The following is a 19,066-nucleotide window of genomic DNA, read 5'->3' as shown; positions in this document are numbered from 1 at the left end:
AGTCCTGAGCTGCTCCATTGACAGTGAATGGGAGACTTACTGGACACTGAGAGCACCAGGCTGGTTTCAGTGATATTGGCAGATTGTCTGGTGTGTGATAACAATGAGCTCATTCAGATGTAGAGCAGGAACTAAACATTTCCCTACAGCAGGTCAACATTACAGGTAAAGAACTGACAACACTGTCACATCACTTTAGTATGAACCATATATCCATATACATTATATATACTGTATATAATGTGTACATTATATGTACCATCATTAATATGGCCTATACTACTATTACTACCAACACTACTACCATTACTATTACTACTACTACCACTAGTACAACAACTACTACTACTACTGCTACTACAAGCACTTTTTAAGTCAGTTACAAACTGCTTTACTGAAAATAAAACAATATTACTGTAAATAAAAGTCAATAAGAACAATAATCAAACTGTCAGACATGAATTACAGACTGGATTAAAAAGGAACAAAACAGGAAAATACAACAGAAAAAAAACAGGCTGAAAAGCATCAACAATAGAAACCATGTCTCATAAGATTCATGTGTTAGATGTTGAAGTGATTTAAAGCTGACAGCGAGCGCAGGCAGAGGCCCACAGGGCTGATAACAAGTTCGACTGGCTCTGCCACCTATAATTCAACCTCAGCATCTGGACATGCCAGTATTTCTCTCTGCACAGAAACAGACAGGACTGCTCAGAATGACACACATGGGAGAAGACTTCTCTTTTAGTAATCCATGTGTTCGCTTCAACAGTTAAGTAGCCGAACTCAAGTTTTCTAGGAATCTTGGACTTGGGACGACACACACTCAATTGATAGACGTTATTTACTGGGATATTTCTGTGATTTTGAAGATGCATTCAAGGCATATTTTCACGTTTACATGAGGTGTGAATGCAGGAGAGGAAGCAGCAGATTCAAGGGCCGACAGAGGAGCTTTGCATGAAAACCAAAGGAGTATCCACGTTTTCCTTGGAGGAGAAAGAAGACGACTGTTTTCTGGATATTAACTAGCAGTTTACATCCAGGTAACGGACGGTAAAGAACAAGGAAGAAGTGGGAATCGCACGCGGTGGAAATGACTTGACTGTATTTTGAAGGCAGGAGAGAACACAGAGAGGCTATGGGAGCAAGAGGGAAGGTTTCCCATGGTGCTCTGCTGCTGGTCCTGCTGGACCTCACAAACTGTAAGTACATTTTACATTTTAGGCATTTAGCTGATGCTCTTATACAGGGAGAGATGCAGAGAGTGCAGAAGCAGAATCAGCCTCAGTTTCTACTTCACTGCCACCTGGTGAAAAATCACTAAAAAGGCATTCATCAGCTGAAGAGTTAATTTCCAAAGTCCAATACCAGATGTGAGAACCCAGGCAGACTCGAGTCATAATTTTAATTGCTTGATGCATGAAGAGAAGACTTGAGACTCGACTTCATCTACATTTCACACTTTAGTCAATTATCTGCCTCTCAACAGTAGAATAACCTTTAATTCTTAGCTCACCAACATTAAAGCAACAGTGAAAAGAGTCCAGACCAGCGGAGAAAAATAAGTGATGAAGACTCTTCCGGTGTTTCCTCACCCGGTGGCGATGAAGACTCTTTTTGAAGGACTGGGTGTGTTGAGTTTCACCAAAGGGAGGGATGCTGTCTGAGGAACTGAAGACTTAGATAATCCAGTTTGTACCCATTACATATGCATTTTTTGTGGGGGGGGAAATCATGTCCTGAAAAAATGGGACTGGACAATAATACTAATCCATACTTTTTCATACTGTTTCGTGCAATTCCCAAACTTTTCCAGACCGGGAAATCACCAAATTCTGTTTCTCTACATTTCTAGACTTTCCAATCCTTTCCCATCCATCCATTGAAAAGCTATAGAAGTACCATTGTTTGTTTTGATTTGGTGCTAAATTAATTTCTAAGAATAAATTGAACAGTTTGAAAATGAGTGAAATCTGAGTCTTGTTGTTGATCACTGAATTTTATTACTGTGTATTTTTGTCGCTTCGCTTCTGAGTTTTATCCCTGTGCAAACTGAAAACAAAGCAAACTAAACTAAACCTCTAAAACTCTTAAAGTTAGGCTGTTTTGTCTTCATTTATGGAAAGCTGATTTTATTTGAGGCGCTGAAGCTTTTCCAAACAGCAGCGATCTGTTGTTTTCTCTGCGGTTTGAATCTAACCGCCGGCAGCCACAGGCAGCCACACACCTCACAACTATTCCTCAATGCAGATGAACTAGTTTGGACTGATGTGTGATGCAGTAAGCTGAACCGGCAGTCCTACATTGTCAAAATTGTCACCATAACCTCTCCTGGGTAGCTGAGTTTAGTATAGTATAGTGCCATTTAATTTAGTTTAATATCACTTTAGTTTAAAGTAGTATTTTACATCATTTTACAACTAACTGTCTGTTCCGCTCCTCTCAGATTCAGAATCAGATTTATTTTTGCCAGGTACATTTTCACATACTAGGAATTTGACCTGGTGATTTTGGTGCAGTGCAACATACAGACATTTAGACAGACAAACAAGCAGCAATCAAGCTTTACAAATTGAATTTAAATATCAAATGTCAGAGACAAAGAAGAAAAGAAAGAAGAGATTCCTGAAAAAAAAAAAAATAAATAAATAAATATATATATATATATATACTCACTGAGCACTTTATTAGGAACACCTGTACACCTGCTTATTCATGCAACTGTCTAATGTTGTGATAGCCACATGGCTGAACAGACAAAGACAAGAGAAACTCAAACTGCATCAACAGGAAACCCAAGCTCCGCCCACACTGTTTGATTGACAGGTGATCTGTGGGAAGTGCAGTGCAGAAACACCACAGCGGTGTTGCACATTGTTTTATTGTACAGTGGAAAAACACAGAAACAAAGTGATGAAAGAAAGAAAGAAATAAGAGGTAAAAATTATAAACTTGTGCAGATGAGATAAAAAAAAAGAAAGGGACTGATAAAACATGTCACCTCAAAACAAAAAAGAAATTAAAAAAATAAAGATGACAAAAACACAACTGAATTGGAGAACAGAACAAGGAGGAAAACCGCAGAATAACAACTAGCCTAAATCCATTAATGCCAAGCAAGAAAAATAAAGTAAAACAGACCTGATGCAGAAAATAGCATACAGCATAGCAAACAACAGAGATGTGTAATCAGTTCTGCTGAAAATGTCTATAAAAATGTCATCACACTGTCTGTCTGTCTGTCATGTGTAGGATTTAGTGAAAATATGAACACATCTGCCTACAGATGCCTGGTTTCTCCCGTCGCCCCACAGAGTTTCCATCAAGTCCGTCAACATGAGACACGTTCTGAAGTGGCGCCCCCCGCAGGCCGCCTGCAACGCCACAGTGCTCTACTCTGTCCAGTTCCAGGGGTGAGTGACCCTGATCCCACACATTCACAACTGAACTACACTTCACCCTGCAATCAACAATATCAGACCTGCTAACCAGTCCTGAAGCTGATGTGTGCTATGTGGAGATTTCATTGAGACATAATGATATAAACCAATATCCACACAGAAGCTGTTTATGCTTTTTTCTCCTCTTTTCTACAGCTTGTTGTCAGACTCCTCCCGCTCCGTCCAGCAGCTTTACATTGTTTTAAAACTAGCTTGTCTCCTCCCTCGCTGTTTAAAAGCGGCGCTCTCCCCCTCCCACTCCTGAAAAACATTCTCGATGAAGCGAGCGAGTAAACTTGTTAACCTTGTAAACTAGTTTTAGTTCATATGTCACTTTTTTTGAGAGTGCAGCCAAACAGAAGCTTCTCAGCCGCTAGATCACCTCATCTCCAACATTTATTTCAGTGACATTGGTTTATGTATCTTTTTATTTTTTTATTAACATGGTGATAAATGATTGTAATAAACAAAATCTTGGCATTTATACACATTTATATGGCTCAAATATGCAACAGACAAGCTGCGACAAATAGAAGCCATGCATATATCGAAGTTATTATTATTATTATTATTATTGGTTTCAGTGGAGAGTTTTAGTGTCCCATGTTGATCTACATATCGTTTCAGAGGATTTTCCACCCTGACAAAGAAAATCCTGGAGGAAAAAAATGAATCCTTGGAATTTGTTTGCAGTGAAAACGATCAAATATAAAGATATTGCAGCTTCAATGCAAACTATATCGATATCGGCCTTCTACAACACCCATCGGTCGAACTCTACTCTCTGCATTTAATTTTAATAACAATCATTTTAAGTGCCAGATGGGTGGTGGTTGACATACTGGAAAGCACAGTGGATGCATGAGAGTTTAAAACAATCACAGGAAAGCATCTGAAAGACAACTGGGACTCCTTTACTGTGATTGACAGGCTCATGTGACGCAGTCTGAGTCCGACCCCGCCCATGAAGGGGTCGGGGTGTGTGTTGTGCATCGCCACTGAAATATGACAGGATTGTAGTCACACCTGCTAGCTTGTTACGTGATGTGTGACAGGTGTTTATGGGTTATTATGATGAGTCAGATGAGTTGGCTGTGAATTTATCAGTGAACGCTCTAATTACCAGTTAGAAACACGCCGCTTTTAGACACTTAACCCCTACTGTATTAACCAGGGCACAACATCTTTTTTGTTTTCTTTCTTTGGTTTATTGAGTAGTATCTAATTAATATAAAAGGAAGTAACAGTTCAATTATTGTGAACATTTAACATAGTTGTGAATTTTCACACAACCTTACTGGACTTTCTGTAGGAAGGATTTTGCTTGTATTGAACCAGGTGATCATCTGATTGGTGATGCTTTGCCTTCTCCAGAGTTCATGATGAGTCGTCAGTCTTTGGCTGACTAATTGAACAGTGTGATCAGCCGATAACCGATCGATCACATTTCATCTGATACGGCACCTCCTCACTGCTACTCAGTGCCTGACAGTTGTTGAGTTTCCCTCCACCAAACAGCGCTCTCTCACCTCGTATTGAGTGATGCTCGCTCGCCCGGTGTTACAGTGAAGCCACACTTGCAAGTGATGACTGATGACATCGCTGTCGCCCTGTCTGTTCGGCCGCTTGTGGGCGTTTCCGTGGTGAACTGACCAGCAGCAAACAAGTTAGGTTGTGCTTTGTTCTAATCATCAAGTTTGTTTACATTTATCAGTGCTCAGGCTCAGTGTGTCACACATTATAATTTTCTCCTCCACCATGGCGTTTCAGTTACTATCTCTGCAGCCCGCTCCCTGCTGCCTCTTTCCCCCAGATCCGATTGGTTTATCACGCTGCAAATGTCTCGCTCATTTGCATTTTATTGACTTGAGCTCAACTTTTTCACCGCCTCGCCAGCCCGGTTGGCATCTCGAGCTCTCCCAACATGCAATGCATAGCGAACAATCCCTTCTTACAGACAATGAGTGGAGGCGAATTGGTCGCTTAGTGAATCGCTTGCAAGTGTGGCTTCACCGTTACAGCCTCGCTAATGTGTGTAAGCTGTGCAACTGCAGCGGCTAATCTATGCGTGAATATTTATGTAGTTACACACACACAAAAATGTTGGTTCTTTGGCTCCACCCACTGAGGCTTAACTCTATTTCTGCCTCTGAGAAATGTTTCTATAACTAAAACTCCAGTCTCCATATGAAGATGACTGTTTGTCTGCTTCAGGGAGTTTGAGCTGAGGATCCTGAATGGAAGATGGGTGGACGCTCCTGAGTGCCAGCAGATTCCCCACACTCACTGTGACCTGACCTTTGACCTGGGCTCAGACTCCGACTACAACATCCACGTCAGAGCGCAGTGCGGGTCGCAGGTCTCGCCGTGGGCCCAGCTCAGCAGACCCTTCAACAGGAGAAACAGTAAGAGGCTGAGAAATAATGTCTGGAGGTCAGCGGTGTCCGGTCTGCAGGTTTTCATACCAGACAAACAGTAGAGCAGCTGATTTCACTGATTAACATGAGAGAGAAGGAACTGACCAGTGAAATGATGACTGCTGAAAAGTTTTACAATTAAACAAATAACTAGAGAAATGAAATTAGCCCTGATGCAGTGAGACCCCTGGTGTCACGATCGCATAAAAAGTCGTGAAATGAGCACAAACTCTGAAACGTAGATTTGATGCGCTGTGGACAGGAATTATGCAAAAATTTATTGGACACAGAATTTTCAGCTAAAGTTTTGGTCGGTTAAATAAGAAAAACCTTTGCTAAAAAATTTTCAATTTGACTAAAAGTAGTAATTGCCTTCATACAAGCTGGGAATTGAACTCTGGTCGTCGGTATTGAAGTCAAACTCATCGTCCATTCATTCATTCGTGTCTCCTTCATGGAACCGTTTCCTGCTGGGAAAACAGAATTTTAACACTTTACATGCCACCAACATGTAATTTGGTGTCAACAAGTCATGTTCATTTCATGTATTTGCATGAGATCCGGTTGCAGAGATGTGAGTTTTAATTATTTTCACAATTTGGAGACTCTAAATTGCTCATAGGTTTCAGAGTGTTTATCTATTTGTGTTTGCCCTGTGATGGACTGGAGACTTGTCCAGGTTCCTTCAACCCAGTGCATGCTGGGATATCCCCCAGTCCCCCCATGACCCTGAAAAGCAATAATCAGGTAGAGAAAATGAATGAATGAATGAATGAATAACCGTGTAAACCGTGTCTGCACAGCGCTCCTGACAGCGCCGGAGATGACGGTGACGGCGGAGGGCGACGCTCTTCGGGTGTCGTTCGACAACCTTCCCCTCACCGCCGGAGTCAGCGTGACCGTCTGGAAGAGAGGGGAGGAGCTACAGGTGAGATTTAACATTTCAGCGTAGCGTGCTGACCGCTCACCCGGCTGGGGGTTTTGTTTTTGCCCTATTCCGTCTGTCTGTCTGCTAGCAGGATTTCTCAAAAAGCAAACGAAACCTTGTGGAAAGACAGGTCATGGGGCCAAGAACTGATTCATTTTTTACACCAATTGTCCAAAGGCTTCTATATATAATGTACAAATTAATTCACGTAACACCATAAAACTTTGTAGCCAATCAGCAGACAGAAGAAGAGGCAAACCCTCCATTATTGGACTAATCAAATAACTTGGACGCTCTGGAGAGCTCATTTCCTGTTTAGACAGAACCAACCTGATAATTTTTCCAAACCTTGGTCCAGTGGCAGAAGAGCAGCTCTAATGGAAACTGAACAGACAGAGAGCTGATTGGTCAGGTGGTGTTGAGATAATCAGATAAAATGATTAAAAGTGTGCAGAATGTGAACAGGCAGATCTCGTGTCACGTTCAGGTCCAGTCAGGAAAATGTGAAACAACTTGGCAATGTGGCATGGAAGAGATTATTAACTTTTGGTGAAAATCTGACATGTGGAGCTGGAATATGAAGAAAGTTGGGCAAAAACGCTTTTAAGTATTCTGCACCCTTCTCTTGGAATGCTTTTCAGACGGACTTAAAATTGTTTTCTTTGGGTGAATTGGAGGAAAACTCAATCGGTCTCTGCCATCAACCTACCTGACCTGTTTTAATGAATATGTACTGTATGTGTGTGTGTGTGTGTGTGTGTTAACTGTTGTTGTTGTTATGCTGTTATGTTGTCCTTGTGCGTAACTTTGTTCAGTGCTGCCCTCTTGGCCACGTCGCTCCTGTAAAAGAGATTTCCTTTGAATTTCAATGAGATATTACCTGGTTAAATAAATGTTAAATAAAATAAAATAAAATATACTGAAAGTTGCATGGTGTTGGCGGAGGTATGCGCTCTACTGAGGGACATCTAGTTAAGGCCAAATCTCTGCTCCAACTTTGAAAATGAATGTTACTTCAGTTCAAATTTTTGCCAGTGAAACACGACGTTGGGTTGCATTTGGTAGGATTTTAAGCTAGAAGTCACCAACTCAAGAAAAGGAAATAAAACCTAATTAAAATAGTATTTTATTAAGAATGTAATCGTACAATATGTATAATAGAATACATTTAATGAATGAAAAATTTGAAAAACTTAGAAAGGAATAATCATAATATGCCTTAATGATTTTTTGGGTCGGTGTCAATCCATTTTCAATGTTGGATTAACATTATTTCAGGGTGCAAAGCTGATGTTGAATCAATGTTAGTTGTGTTGATGCATTAACATTTATTCTACGTTGGTAAAATGTTGGTCTGCTGTTTGGATTTATAGCTCATATCCATGGCTACGTTCACACTACAGGTGGAAGGGGCCCAAATACGATTTTTTCCCCTACATGTGACACAGATCAGATTTTTTCAGAGCAGTGTGAACACCAAAAAACACATAGAACCTGATCTTATGATTTGGTATATGGTCCGAGATCCGAAATATATCTGCTGCACAGCAATGTGACCTGAGTCTGACCAGTCAGATCAGAGTTCATGTAGTTTTTACCTCACACTCCACAGCAGACTGCTATAGGACGTCCAGGATAGAGAGAACAGACAACCACACTTAAAGCATGACATGCAGAGGCATTTCATCATTCAGGCCCTTCGGGGAGAGAGTCTGCAGAGTGAAAATCCAAAAGCATTCTCTTCTGCTTCTCCATTTTTTGGAGCCAGAGCAGTCAAAGAGAGGCGGAGCCCAGGTGGAGGGGGCGGGGCTTGGGTCGTCTGCAGAGCCACGGCGCCGCCTATTGGCTCGTAATTAGTGACCTGTTGAATCACTGGACAGGCTTTAATGACAAGCTGTCATTCACCAGGAAAACAACCCTGTATTTTATCTGTTATATCGCGTTAATGACAGTTATTTTGATGCTACTGAGACCATAAAAATGTATTGACTTTATATTTTTATCAGAAGTTGGGTTATGGTCCATTGACTTCCTGGAGTTGGGCGGTCTGGAGTCTTTTCGGACGTTAGAGGAACTGCTGCTGCAGCACTTCAGGATCGGCTTCAAAATTCACCGGAGGTTTTGGCCGCTTGGTGTGAATGCAGTCTGTGTGACGTCTGAGCAGTGTGTGTGACGTCTGAGCAGCCTGTGTGACGTCTGAGCAGTGTGTGACGTCTGAGCAGTGTGTGTGACGTCTGAGCAGCCTGTGTGACGTCTGAGCAGTGTGTGTGACGTCTGAGCAGTGTGTGACGTCTGAGCAGTGTGTGTGACGTCTGAGCAGTGTGTGACGTCTGAGCAGTGTGTGACGTCTGAGCAGTGTGTGTGACGTCTGAGCAGTGTGTGACGTCTGAGCAGTGTGTGTGACGTCTGAGCAGTGTGTGTGACGTCTGAGCAGTGTGTGACGTCTGAGCAGTGTGTGACGTCTGAGCAGTGTGTGTGACGTCTGAGCAGTGTGTGTGATGTCTGAGCAGTGTGTGTGACGTCTGAGCAGTGTGTGACGTCTGAGCAGTGTGTGTGACGTCTGAGCAGTGTGTGTGACGTCTGAGCAGTGTGTGACGTCTGAGCAGTGTGTGTGACATCTGAGCAGTGTGTGATGTCTGAGCAGTGTGTGATGTCTGAGCAGTGTGTGTGACGTCTGAGCAGCATGTGATGTCTGAGCAGTGTGTGATGTCTGAGCAGTGTGTGACGTCTGAGCAGTGTGTGTGACGTCTGAGCAGTGTGTGTGACGTCTGAGCAGTGTGTGTGACGTCTGAGCAGTGTGTGACGTCTGAGCAGTGTGTGTGACGTCTGAGCAGTGTGTGATGTCTGAGCAGTGTGTGACGTCTGAGCAGTGTGTGTGACGTCTGAGCAGTGTGTGATGTCTGAGCAGTGTGTGATGTCTGAGCAGTGTGTGACGTCTGAGCAGTGTGTGTGACGTCTGAGCAGTGTGTGACGTCTGAGCAGTGTGTGTGACGTCTGAGCAGTGTGTGACGTCTGAGCAGTGTGTGACGTCTGAGCAGTGTGTGTGACGTCTGAGCAGTGTGTGACGTCTGAGCAGTGTGTGTGACGTCTGAGCAGTGTGTGTGACGTCTGAGCAGTGTGTGACGTCTGAGCAGTGTGTGACGTCTGAGCAGTGTGTGTGACGTCTGAGCAGTGTGTGTGACGTCTGAGCAGTGTGTGACGTCTGAGCAGTGTGTGTGACGTCTGAGCAGTGTGTGATGTCTGAGCAGTGTGTGACGTCTGAGCAGTGTGTGTGACGTCTGAGCAGTGTGTGACGTCTGAGCAGTGTGTGACGTCTGAGCAGTGTGTGTGACGTCTGAGCAGTGTGTGTGACGTCTGAGCAGTGTGTGACGTCTGAGCAGTGTGTGACGTCTGAGCAGTGTGTGTGACGTCTGAGCAGTGTGTGTGACGTCTGAGCAGTGTGTGACGTCTGAGCAGTGTGTGTGACGTCTGAGCAGTGTGTGACGTCTGAGCAGTGTGTGACGTCTGAGCAGTGTGTGTGACATCTGAGCAGTGTGTGTGACGTCTGAGCAGTGTGTGACGTCTGAGCAGTGTGTGACGTCTGAGCAGTGTGTGTGACGTCTGAGCAGTGTGTGACGTCTGAGCAGGGTGTGTGACGTCTGAGCAGTGTGTGTGACGTCTGAGCAGTGTGTGACGTCTGAGCAGTGTGTGACGTCTGAGCAGTGTGTGTGACGTCTGAGCAGTGTGTGACGTCTGAGCAGTGTGTGTGACGTCTGAGCAGTGTGTGTGACGTCTGAGCAGTGTGTGACGTCTGAGCAGTGTGTGTGACGTCTGAGCAGTGTGTGACGTCTGAGCAGTGTGTGTGACGTCTGAGCAGTGTGTGTGACGTCTGAGCAGTGTGTGACGTCTGAGCAGTGTGTGTGACGTCTGAGCAGTGTGTGACGTCTGAGCAGTGTGTGTGACGTCTGAGCAGTGTGTGACGTCTGAGCAGTGTGTGTGACGTCTGAGCAGTGTGTGTGACGTCTGAGCAGTGTGTGACGTCTGAGCAGTGTGTGACGTCTGAGCAGTGTGTGTGACGTCTGAGCAGTGTGTGTGACATCTGAGCAGCATGTGATGTCTGAGCAGCGTGTGTGACGTCTGAGCAGTGTGTGTGACGTCTGAGCAGTGTGTGATGTCTGAGCAGTGTGTGACGTCTGAGCAGTGTGTGTGACGTCTGAGCAGTGTGTGATGTCTGAGCAGTGTGTGATGTCTGAGCAGTGTGTGTGACGTCTGAGCAGTGTGTGTGACGTCTGAGCAGTGTGTGTGACGTCTGAGCAGTGTGTGTGACGTCTGAGCAGTGTGTGATGTCTGAGCAGTGTGTGACGTCTGAGCAGAGTGTGTGACGTCTGAGCAGTGTGTGACGTCTGAGCAGTGTGTGACGTCTGAGCAGTGTGTGTGACGTCTGAGCAGTGTGTGACGTCTGAGCAGTGTGTGACGTCTGAGCAGTGTGTGACGTCTGAGCAGTGTGTGTGACGTCTGAGCAGTGTGTGTGACGTCTGAGCAGTGTGTGTGACGTCTGAGCAGTGTGTGTGACGTCTGAGCAGTGTGTGATGTCTGAGCAGTGTGTGTGACGTCTGAGCAGTGTGTGTGACGTCTGAGCAGTGTGTGACATCTGAGCAGTGTGTGACATCTGAGCAGTGTGTGACGTCTGAGCAGTGTGTGACGTCTGAGCAGTGTGTGTGACGTCTGAGCAGTGTGTGATGTCTGAGCAGTGTGTGTGACGTCTGAGCAGTGTGTGACGTCTGAGCAGTGTGTGTGACGTCTGAGCAGTGTGTGTGACGTCTGAGCAGTGTGTGACTCCTCCTCCTCTCTGGCAGGCTGCCTCCTATGTGCTGCCGGCGCAGCAGAGCGTGCTGCAGGTCGCCGCCCTGCAGGACGGGGCGCAGTACTGCGTCAGAGCTCACACCCAGATGGACACACAGCTGAGGAGCAGCAGCACCGACACACACTGCGTCACTATCACAGGTAGGTGTGTGTAGGTGGACGCACGCACGCACGCACACACACACACACACACACGCACAATGACATTATTTTAGCTACAAAAGAAGTTTGTTTCCAAAATGTGTATCCATATTGTAAAAAATCATTACCTGACAGTCCATCTCTAGAGTTTAGATGATCCAGTTTGTAAAAGTGTTGTAATTTAACCACTTAAAGGACTTAAGCTACCTTCTATCCTTTGAAAAGGAGCATAAGAGCAGGTGTCACTTTTTTCAAATGTTGGATTTCTCACTTTGGAACAAAACTCTTCAAATATACTTAGCAAGCATTTGACAAATGGTGACATGCAGGAGGAAGCCAGGAGGAAGTTCAACATCAACCCAAACAAGCACAATATTTTCACAATCTGATATTAGCTCCTGGTGAAAAATCATATTAAACACAGACAGACAAACAGATATCAGATAGATATTTGATTCCTGATTGAATAAAGGCTTTACAATAGAGATAGACAGGAAAGACTAGGAGAGAGACGGGATGACATGCAACAAAGGTCCCGGGCCGGACTCAAACCCAGGACACCGCAGCCACGCGCCACGCGCCCCAGACCACCGAGCCACCAGGACGCCCCGAGGCGACATGTTTCTGAGGATTATTTCCTGGAGGAGACTTCTTCTTCTGTTCTTCCTGTGGCGTCAGCTGACTGACAGGAAGCAGAGCGGAATGTAACGCAGCGCTGAGATGAAAACACTCGACTCAGCTCAATGAAATAAGAGAAAACAGAAAGTTTGGCTTCATGTTTCCTGTGATGGATTCTCTCGCTCTGTGGAAGTTGTTTTTCATACTGGACAAGAATGAATGAAGGAGGAAAACGAGCGCTGAGATCTGCAACTATGCTGACTGTGTGCAGAAACACAGAGGAAGCTGGACCGCTGGTGCTGACTTAAAAAAAACGACAGTATTATCGGTTAAACTTGAACTTGAAATTAAACTTTGCTTGCTTTTCCAGGTCCAGTTCCGGACCCCGTGTGGAACTGGCCCATCACTGTGACGGTCACTGTGTGCGCCATGGCCGGTTTCCTGTTCGTTGTGTTTTGGTCCGTCGCTCACTGCAACCCAGAGGCCTGCCAAGCATATTTCCATAAAGACCCGCTGCCCCGGTTGCTGGTGAGTTACCAGAGGTGGACAGAGCTGCAAACACCCTACTGGAGCAGAAGTACAGTTACATGGCTGAGATTATACTTAAAGGCGTACTGAGTAGGATTTTCCCCCTTGAAATAGCATGAATTCCATCCGAAAATGATCCGACTCAATCATTACTTATGGCCCATTGGTAGTGTGTGGCAGTGTGTGTGTGTGTGTGTGCAGAGAGCCTGCTGCCTTCTGCCTGGATTTTCTCATTTCTGAATGTTCGGGACGTTTCTGGGCGTCGACCTTTTGGCAGCAGGTGAGTCCTGCAACCAAAACCACTGCTGAGTCCTTTTATATCTAAAAGCCTCACTGGCTGAGGTAGCGGTCCCGAACTCAAATACAGAGTAACTGTAGTTCTGGTCAGAGCGAGTGTGTGTGTGAGCTGGCAGCTAGCTACTTGTTAGCGTAGCTTATTTGCAGTAGAAAAGCTGATAGCTAACCAGCAGCTAGCTGTCCAACAGAAAACAGGCCAACTCTGCATCGCTCTTCATCCTCATCCTCTCCTTTAATACTCGACAAAGGTTGAAAGCCAGCAGATTCACTCTCGTTTTGGAACGAGACTTGTCTGCTTGGCGTTTCGCCTCGCTGTACTTTTTTACTGTTTTATACCGTTCTGGCAACCGCAGGGGGGAGTGGTCAACTTTGAAAGGTCAAAGGCAAAATCCTACTCAGTATGCCTTTAAAGAGCAACTAAACCCCAAACCCAAATCTGTGGTGAAGCCTGACATCTAATGGTGAAAAGTAGGGTACTGCATTGGCAATCTGCTATTGGCTGGTCTTTGGTGCCAGGTGATGTCACCTTCTATAGAGTACAACAGGTGGTGACATCACCACCTGTTGTAAGATAACGAGATATTTTGACAAACAGTTTAGGCTAATTGTTAACAGCAAGAGGCAACGGAGCTCGCTGCTTCAACTGACAGCTGACTCTGGAGCCAGTATTGTCTGTGGGTCCAAGAACTACAGGGATGGAAGAGACAAATTATATATAGGTCCAAAATCAAATAACTTATTCTTTAAAGTGACTGTTTACGAGGTTCAGAGTTTCATTGCGATGCTTCAGTTTACGTTTGACTGAAGAAAGCCCTTTAACTGTTTAATCAGGTCTGGTATCCCTGATGTCTCCTTATCTGTCCTCTGCAGCAACCTGGCTTGCAGATTCAAATATTGAAGATCCCCGAGGAGGCGGAGCTATGTGAGCCAATCCACGCCGTCGAGCCGAGCGACCGCCAACCAGCGGCTGAACCGGCGGAGAAAACGATTGACAAGTCATCTGTGGCAGATGGTAGAATCAAGCTTCTGCTCACCTCAGATTTTACAGAGTAAATACAACTAGAAAATACTGTTCATCTGAGGTTTCAGATGGTAAATACTTTGGAGCTTCGGGATTGTGTTCCGTTCACATCCAATGGGAATAACAGTTAGAATGACTTCATGGGTAAAAGCAACTATGCTTGCAATTACGGCGTCCTGACAGCTTCAGACGAGTTTGAACGTGAACATTTCCACGTTGTTGCGTTTAACCATCGTGTCTTTCCAGCCTGAACGCAGCAAAAGACCCTTCAAAAGGAAACAGCAGCCGTTGGCATGAAGTGACAGAGACAGATCTGCTGCGGTTCAGCTCAGGCAAAAAGCAAAGTTGAAACGAATGTGAGAAACTGTCCTCTGGGAGGCGCTATCGAGTGCCCAGGATTACAAAGTACTGTATATATTCAAGAGGTCTTTTAATCCATGTGCCATTACCTTACTGAATCCTCAACCTGAGTCTCTCTTACTTCTCCACCGGCAGTTTTTATAAAAATGAAAACTGAAAACTGGAAGCTCAGTTCTGTCGTCTCGTGTCTTGTGCTGTTTGATCATGTTTTTATTTAAAAAAACTAGAGGTGCGGTTTTTATTCTGTTCTATTTTATTCTATTCTAACTTTGTACATGTATTTCTGTACATTAGAGTATTTTTTTGACCCTCGACCCTCTGTTCAATGATCATATTGACACTGTGTGACCTTTGACCTTTGACTATAAACTTTGATGGATACTGAATGCTGCTGTTGATTATGTGAAAAGTGAAGTGATATTTGGCCATATCCCATATGTTGCAGTGATGTTGTAGTGTTACGTGTTTTCATTGTGTTTATGTTGTTTAATTATGTTTTTATTGTGGTTTTTTTTTTTTTTTTTTACATAAACCCCGTCTCAAATTGAATTGAATTTATTTGAATTTAACTGACTTGGGGGTGGTGGGCTGTGTATACGTGTTTGTGTGTGTGTGGGGTTGGGTGGAAGTGTGTACGTGTGTGTAGGAGGGTGTGTAAGTGAGTGTATGTATGTGTGTGTGCATGTGTGTGTATTTGTGTGTGTTCAACAATGGGTTTTTGAAGGCCAATACCTAAACTTTTCATTTGAAGTTGCTGATATTTTGATTCAGATCTACTGTGCCTGTTTATGTACTGTCAGTTGTGTGTGTGTGTGTGTGTGTGTGTGTGCGTGTGTGTGTGTGCATGACAGGTTGTGTAGAACTCAGTTCAGACTTAATTGAAACTGGTGTGTTTAATGTGTGTATGTGTGCGCAGGTTCACCAGAGGGCATCTCAGTATAAATTAAAGGCATATGAAGAAGAGAAGATGACTCAAGGATTCACTGCAGAGAGAAAACCAAGACCTTTTCCTCAGATAACTTCAGTTTGACTCTACTTACTGTGATGAATTACTATAAATTTATCAAAGATTTTTGTCGGCCAGAAAACGTTATAAACTCTGTTCCACAAATAAAAAGATAGGTAAACTGAGTTCAGGTGGGTCGACACTCCACTACATCCCTGCATACATGTAGGGGAGGACGGGGTAAAATGACATATTGTGCCACTACAGTAAAATAAATGTGTATTGATTTCAAACAATAATTTAGTAGATAGAAACACTTGACATCGACATTACATGGAATAAAAGAAAATGAAACAGATAAAAGCAAATTCATGGCACAAGTATAGTTAAGGGCATGATGTTAAACTAAATGCAATCTTCTGATGTTTGTGTGTGTGTATTGCAAGAAAAGTTGATCTCTGCTTTAAATTGGCTTATAATCTGCTTGAAATGCATCACTATGCAGTGCAAGTAAAGTGATACCACAGATGCATAAATAAACAGATTCATAGATAACTTTATTAAAGTGCAAACCACACACAGCTGTTTATTTCTTTGACTTGTCAGTTCTATATATTTCTTTCTTTCTCTCCTCTTCCTCTTCCGCTCAGCCTTGCAGGTAATGTGAGTTTCATGATGGTGGGGAGCGACTTAATTGTGGTTGGAAGAATAACATTTTACAGCAAGTCAGGCCATTTCCCAGAAACAAGACAACCTGCAAACTGAAAGGGAAACTGTGAAGGAAATCTGTGTGTTCTTTGTTCTGCTGGTGCAGGCTCATAGTAAAGCTGTGTATCAAGGCTTGTACCAGACTCTTACTGATGGTCCTGATGGCGTGCAGTTTGTTGGTTTGCATCGTAACGATATGCAATAATTTCTTCAAAAAAATATCCTATTAGACATTTTGAAATGAATAATTTGATAAGTAATTAAAAGATGACACTGACTCCTCACAGTAAAGGCTCACTCTTGACTCTGGAACAGACAGGAGGCCCCTGCCTGAGGATCTCAGGCTGCACACAGGCTCATACACTGTTAAAAGCTCAAAAATGTAACCAGGAACCAGGCTATGAAGTGCCTTAAAAGTTATCAGTATTTTACTGATAACTTTTAAGGCACTTCATAGCTTAAAATCAATTCTAAAACGTTCAGGTAGTCAATGTAGGGATGCTAAGATGGCGGTAATGTGATCTCGTCTCTTAGGTCTAGTTAAAAGCCTGGCAGCTGATTCTGGACAATCTGGAGCCAGCCTTACGTTTTTTGATTAAGGCAGCGGCCACACTGAAAACAGACAGAATTATTGACGGATAGATTTCTGTCCATCGGTTTGTTTTGAACATGGTGGCGAGGCAGACGAACAGAAAGGCTTTGCTCATAACAGAGCTACTTCATAGAAAAAAGAAGAAACAGACTCTACAGTATAAATTCAGTAAGAAACTGAGCTGGAAAACCTCCAGTCATCCCGATTTCTGGAGACAGACTTATTGTTCAGTGTTAAGGAACAAAAATGTGCTGAGAGCCAATAACAAGGATTTCTGTTTTCTCAGAGTTAAGCTGAAGAAAAGTTTTTGACATCCAATTGTTCACATCGACTAGGGTCAGTAGGTTTTACTGGAAGGTACAGCTGGGTGTCATCGGCATAACAATGAAACGAGATGTTATGACAACAAATAATGTGGCTGAGAGGAAGTATATACAATGAGAATAAAATTGGTCCCAAAATTCACCCTTGTGGCACAACATACTTACAGTAATCAAGGACAGAGAGGAGACATGATTATCTATGGACGTAGGTAAGAAGGGAACCAATTTAGGGCAGTCCCAGAGATGCCAACCCAGTGCCTCAATCTGTCAGGATACTGTGATCAATGATATCAAAAGCTGCACATGAACCAAGCAGCACTAACAGAGCATGTGCCAGCATCTGCATTGATCAGGAGGTCATTAGTTACCTTAAAGCCCCTATGTGTAGGATTTGAAAATTGTAGATTTTGGTGTCTCCTAGTGGTAGTGCCAAAAAAAAGACATTGTTGCAAACCTTTGCCACCTCTTAGCGGCGTTTGCGATACCCTGCTCTACACAGCTGGGATATGTAAACAAAGTACAGTATAGTGCAGTAACGTACAGTGCAGATAACTGTAGCTCAAGCATTAGTTCCTCTATTATTCCTAATCACAGCATTGTACTATGAAGTAGTTTGCTGTTGTGACAGTTCGAGTTAACAGATGTTTGGGGGATCGCTGTCGTTGTGAACGCCAGTATTGTCTGTGGGTCCAAGTACTACAGGGATGGAAGAGACAAATTATATATAGGTCCAAAATCAAATAACTTATTCTTTAAAGTGACTGTTTATGAGGTTCAGAGTTTCATTGCAATGCTTCAGTTTACGTTTGACTGAAGAAAGCCCTTTAACTGTTTAATCAGGTCTGGTATCCCTGATGTCTCCTTATCTGTCCTCTGCAGCAACCTGACTTGCAGATTCAAATATTGAAGATCCCCGAGGAGGCGGAGCTATGCGAGCCAATCCACGCCGTCGAGCCGAGCGACCGCCAACCAGCGGCTGAACCGGCGGAGAAAACGATTGACAAGTCATCTGTGACAGATGGTAGAATCAAGCTTCTGCTCACCTCAGATTTTACAGAGTAAATACAACTAGAAAACACTGTTCATCTGAGGTTTCAGATGGTAAATACTTTGGAGCTTCGGGATTGTGTTCCGTTCACATCCAATGGGAATAACAGTTAGAATGACTTCATGGGTAAAAGCAACTGTGCTTGCAATTACGGCGTCCTGACAGCTTCAGACGAGTTTGAACGTGAACATTTCCACGTTGTTGCGTTTAACCATCGTGTCTTTCCAGCCTGAACGCAGCAAAAGACCCTTCAAAAGTGTAGCGATACCAGGGAGACATTTGCAAAAAGCCCACAACCTTTCTGTTGCTTTCTTGAATCAACACCAAATGGCCATAAAGGTGTCGAACTGACACAGTCCATGGCTCAAGGAGTTGAGTCTATGCCAGCCAGAGATGTCTCCACAGGACAGCTCAGGAAATTAACGACAGGATACCAACCCGGCGAAGAGCTTTGAAACTCACACATTCCACAATTAACGACCTTTATCTTTCAGCCATCAGGAGGAGAAGGACTCAAGAACTCAGGAATACTAATGAACTATACAATCACACATCCATACTTCTCACACATCTGAATATAGGGAATCACCCTCCTTTCTTCATTTGGAGTACCAGACTGTTCTGGTTAATCAGAAGGGACAGTCACCATTGGGTGAGAACGGGAATACACACCGTGTCAATACGAAGGAACCAATGACTGCTGTTGACACTTTCCAGAGTCTCATCACTACCCCCCCCCCCCCCCCCCCCCCCCCCTCTCTAAATCAGGACAGTCATAAATCTCTTCCCTTTTCACATTCCTTTAAAAACTACTTTCAACTATATTTTCCCAATGTCTTTAATGGATCTAT

The 19,066-nt window shown here is 43.8% G+C and overlaps 1 protein-coding gene across 2 annotated transcripts; it reads left to right on the top strand.

Annotated features, from left to right (window-relative positions):
- The first annotated feature begins 953 nt into the window (after nucleotides 1-953).
- crfb16 (cytokine receptor family member B16) lies at nucleotides 954-18,303 on the top strand. Of its 2 annotated transcripts, none has more exons than XM_078287985.1 (7): nucleotides 954-1,208; nucleotides 3,293-3,419; nucleotides 5,661-5,851; nucleotides 6,667-6,791; nucleotides 11,627-11,774; nucleotides 12,763-12,920; nucleotides 18,047-18,303. In XM_078287985.1, exons 1-7 carry the CDS (start codon nucleotides 1,145-1,147, stop codon nucleotides 18,227-18,229), a joined length of 996 nt encoding a protein of 331 aa, XP_078144111.1. In that variant the 5' UTR covers nucleotides 954-1,144; the 3' UTR covers nucleotides 18,230-18,303. The 2 variants fall into 2 exon arrangements, with proteins under 2 accessions (XP_078144111.1, XP_078144110.1); XM_078287984.1 differs by lacking the exon at nucleotides 18,047-18,303 and adding an exon at nucleotides 14,088-14,345.
- The last annotated feature ends 763 nt before the right edge of the window (nucleotides 18,304-19,066 follow it).

Source organism: Centroberyx gerrardi, chromosome 13, assembly GCF_048128805.1.
Source record: "Centroberyx gerrardi isolate f3 chromosome 13, fCenGer3.hap1.cur.20231027, whole genome shotgun sequence".
In the NCBI taxonomy this organism is placed as follows: domain Eukaryota; kingdom Metazoa; phylum Chordata; class Actinopteri; order Beryciformes; family Berycidae; genus Centroberyx; species Centroberyx gerrardi.
Note: the sequence above shows the minus strand (reverse complement) of the source record. Positions and strands in the feature narration are given on the sequence as shown.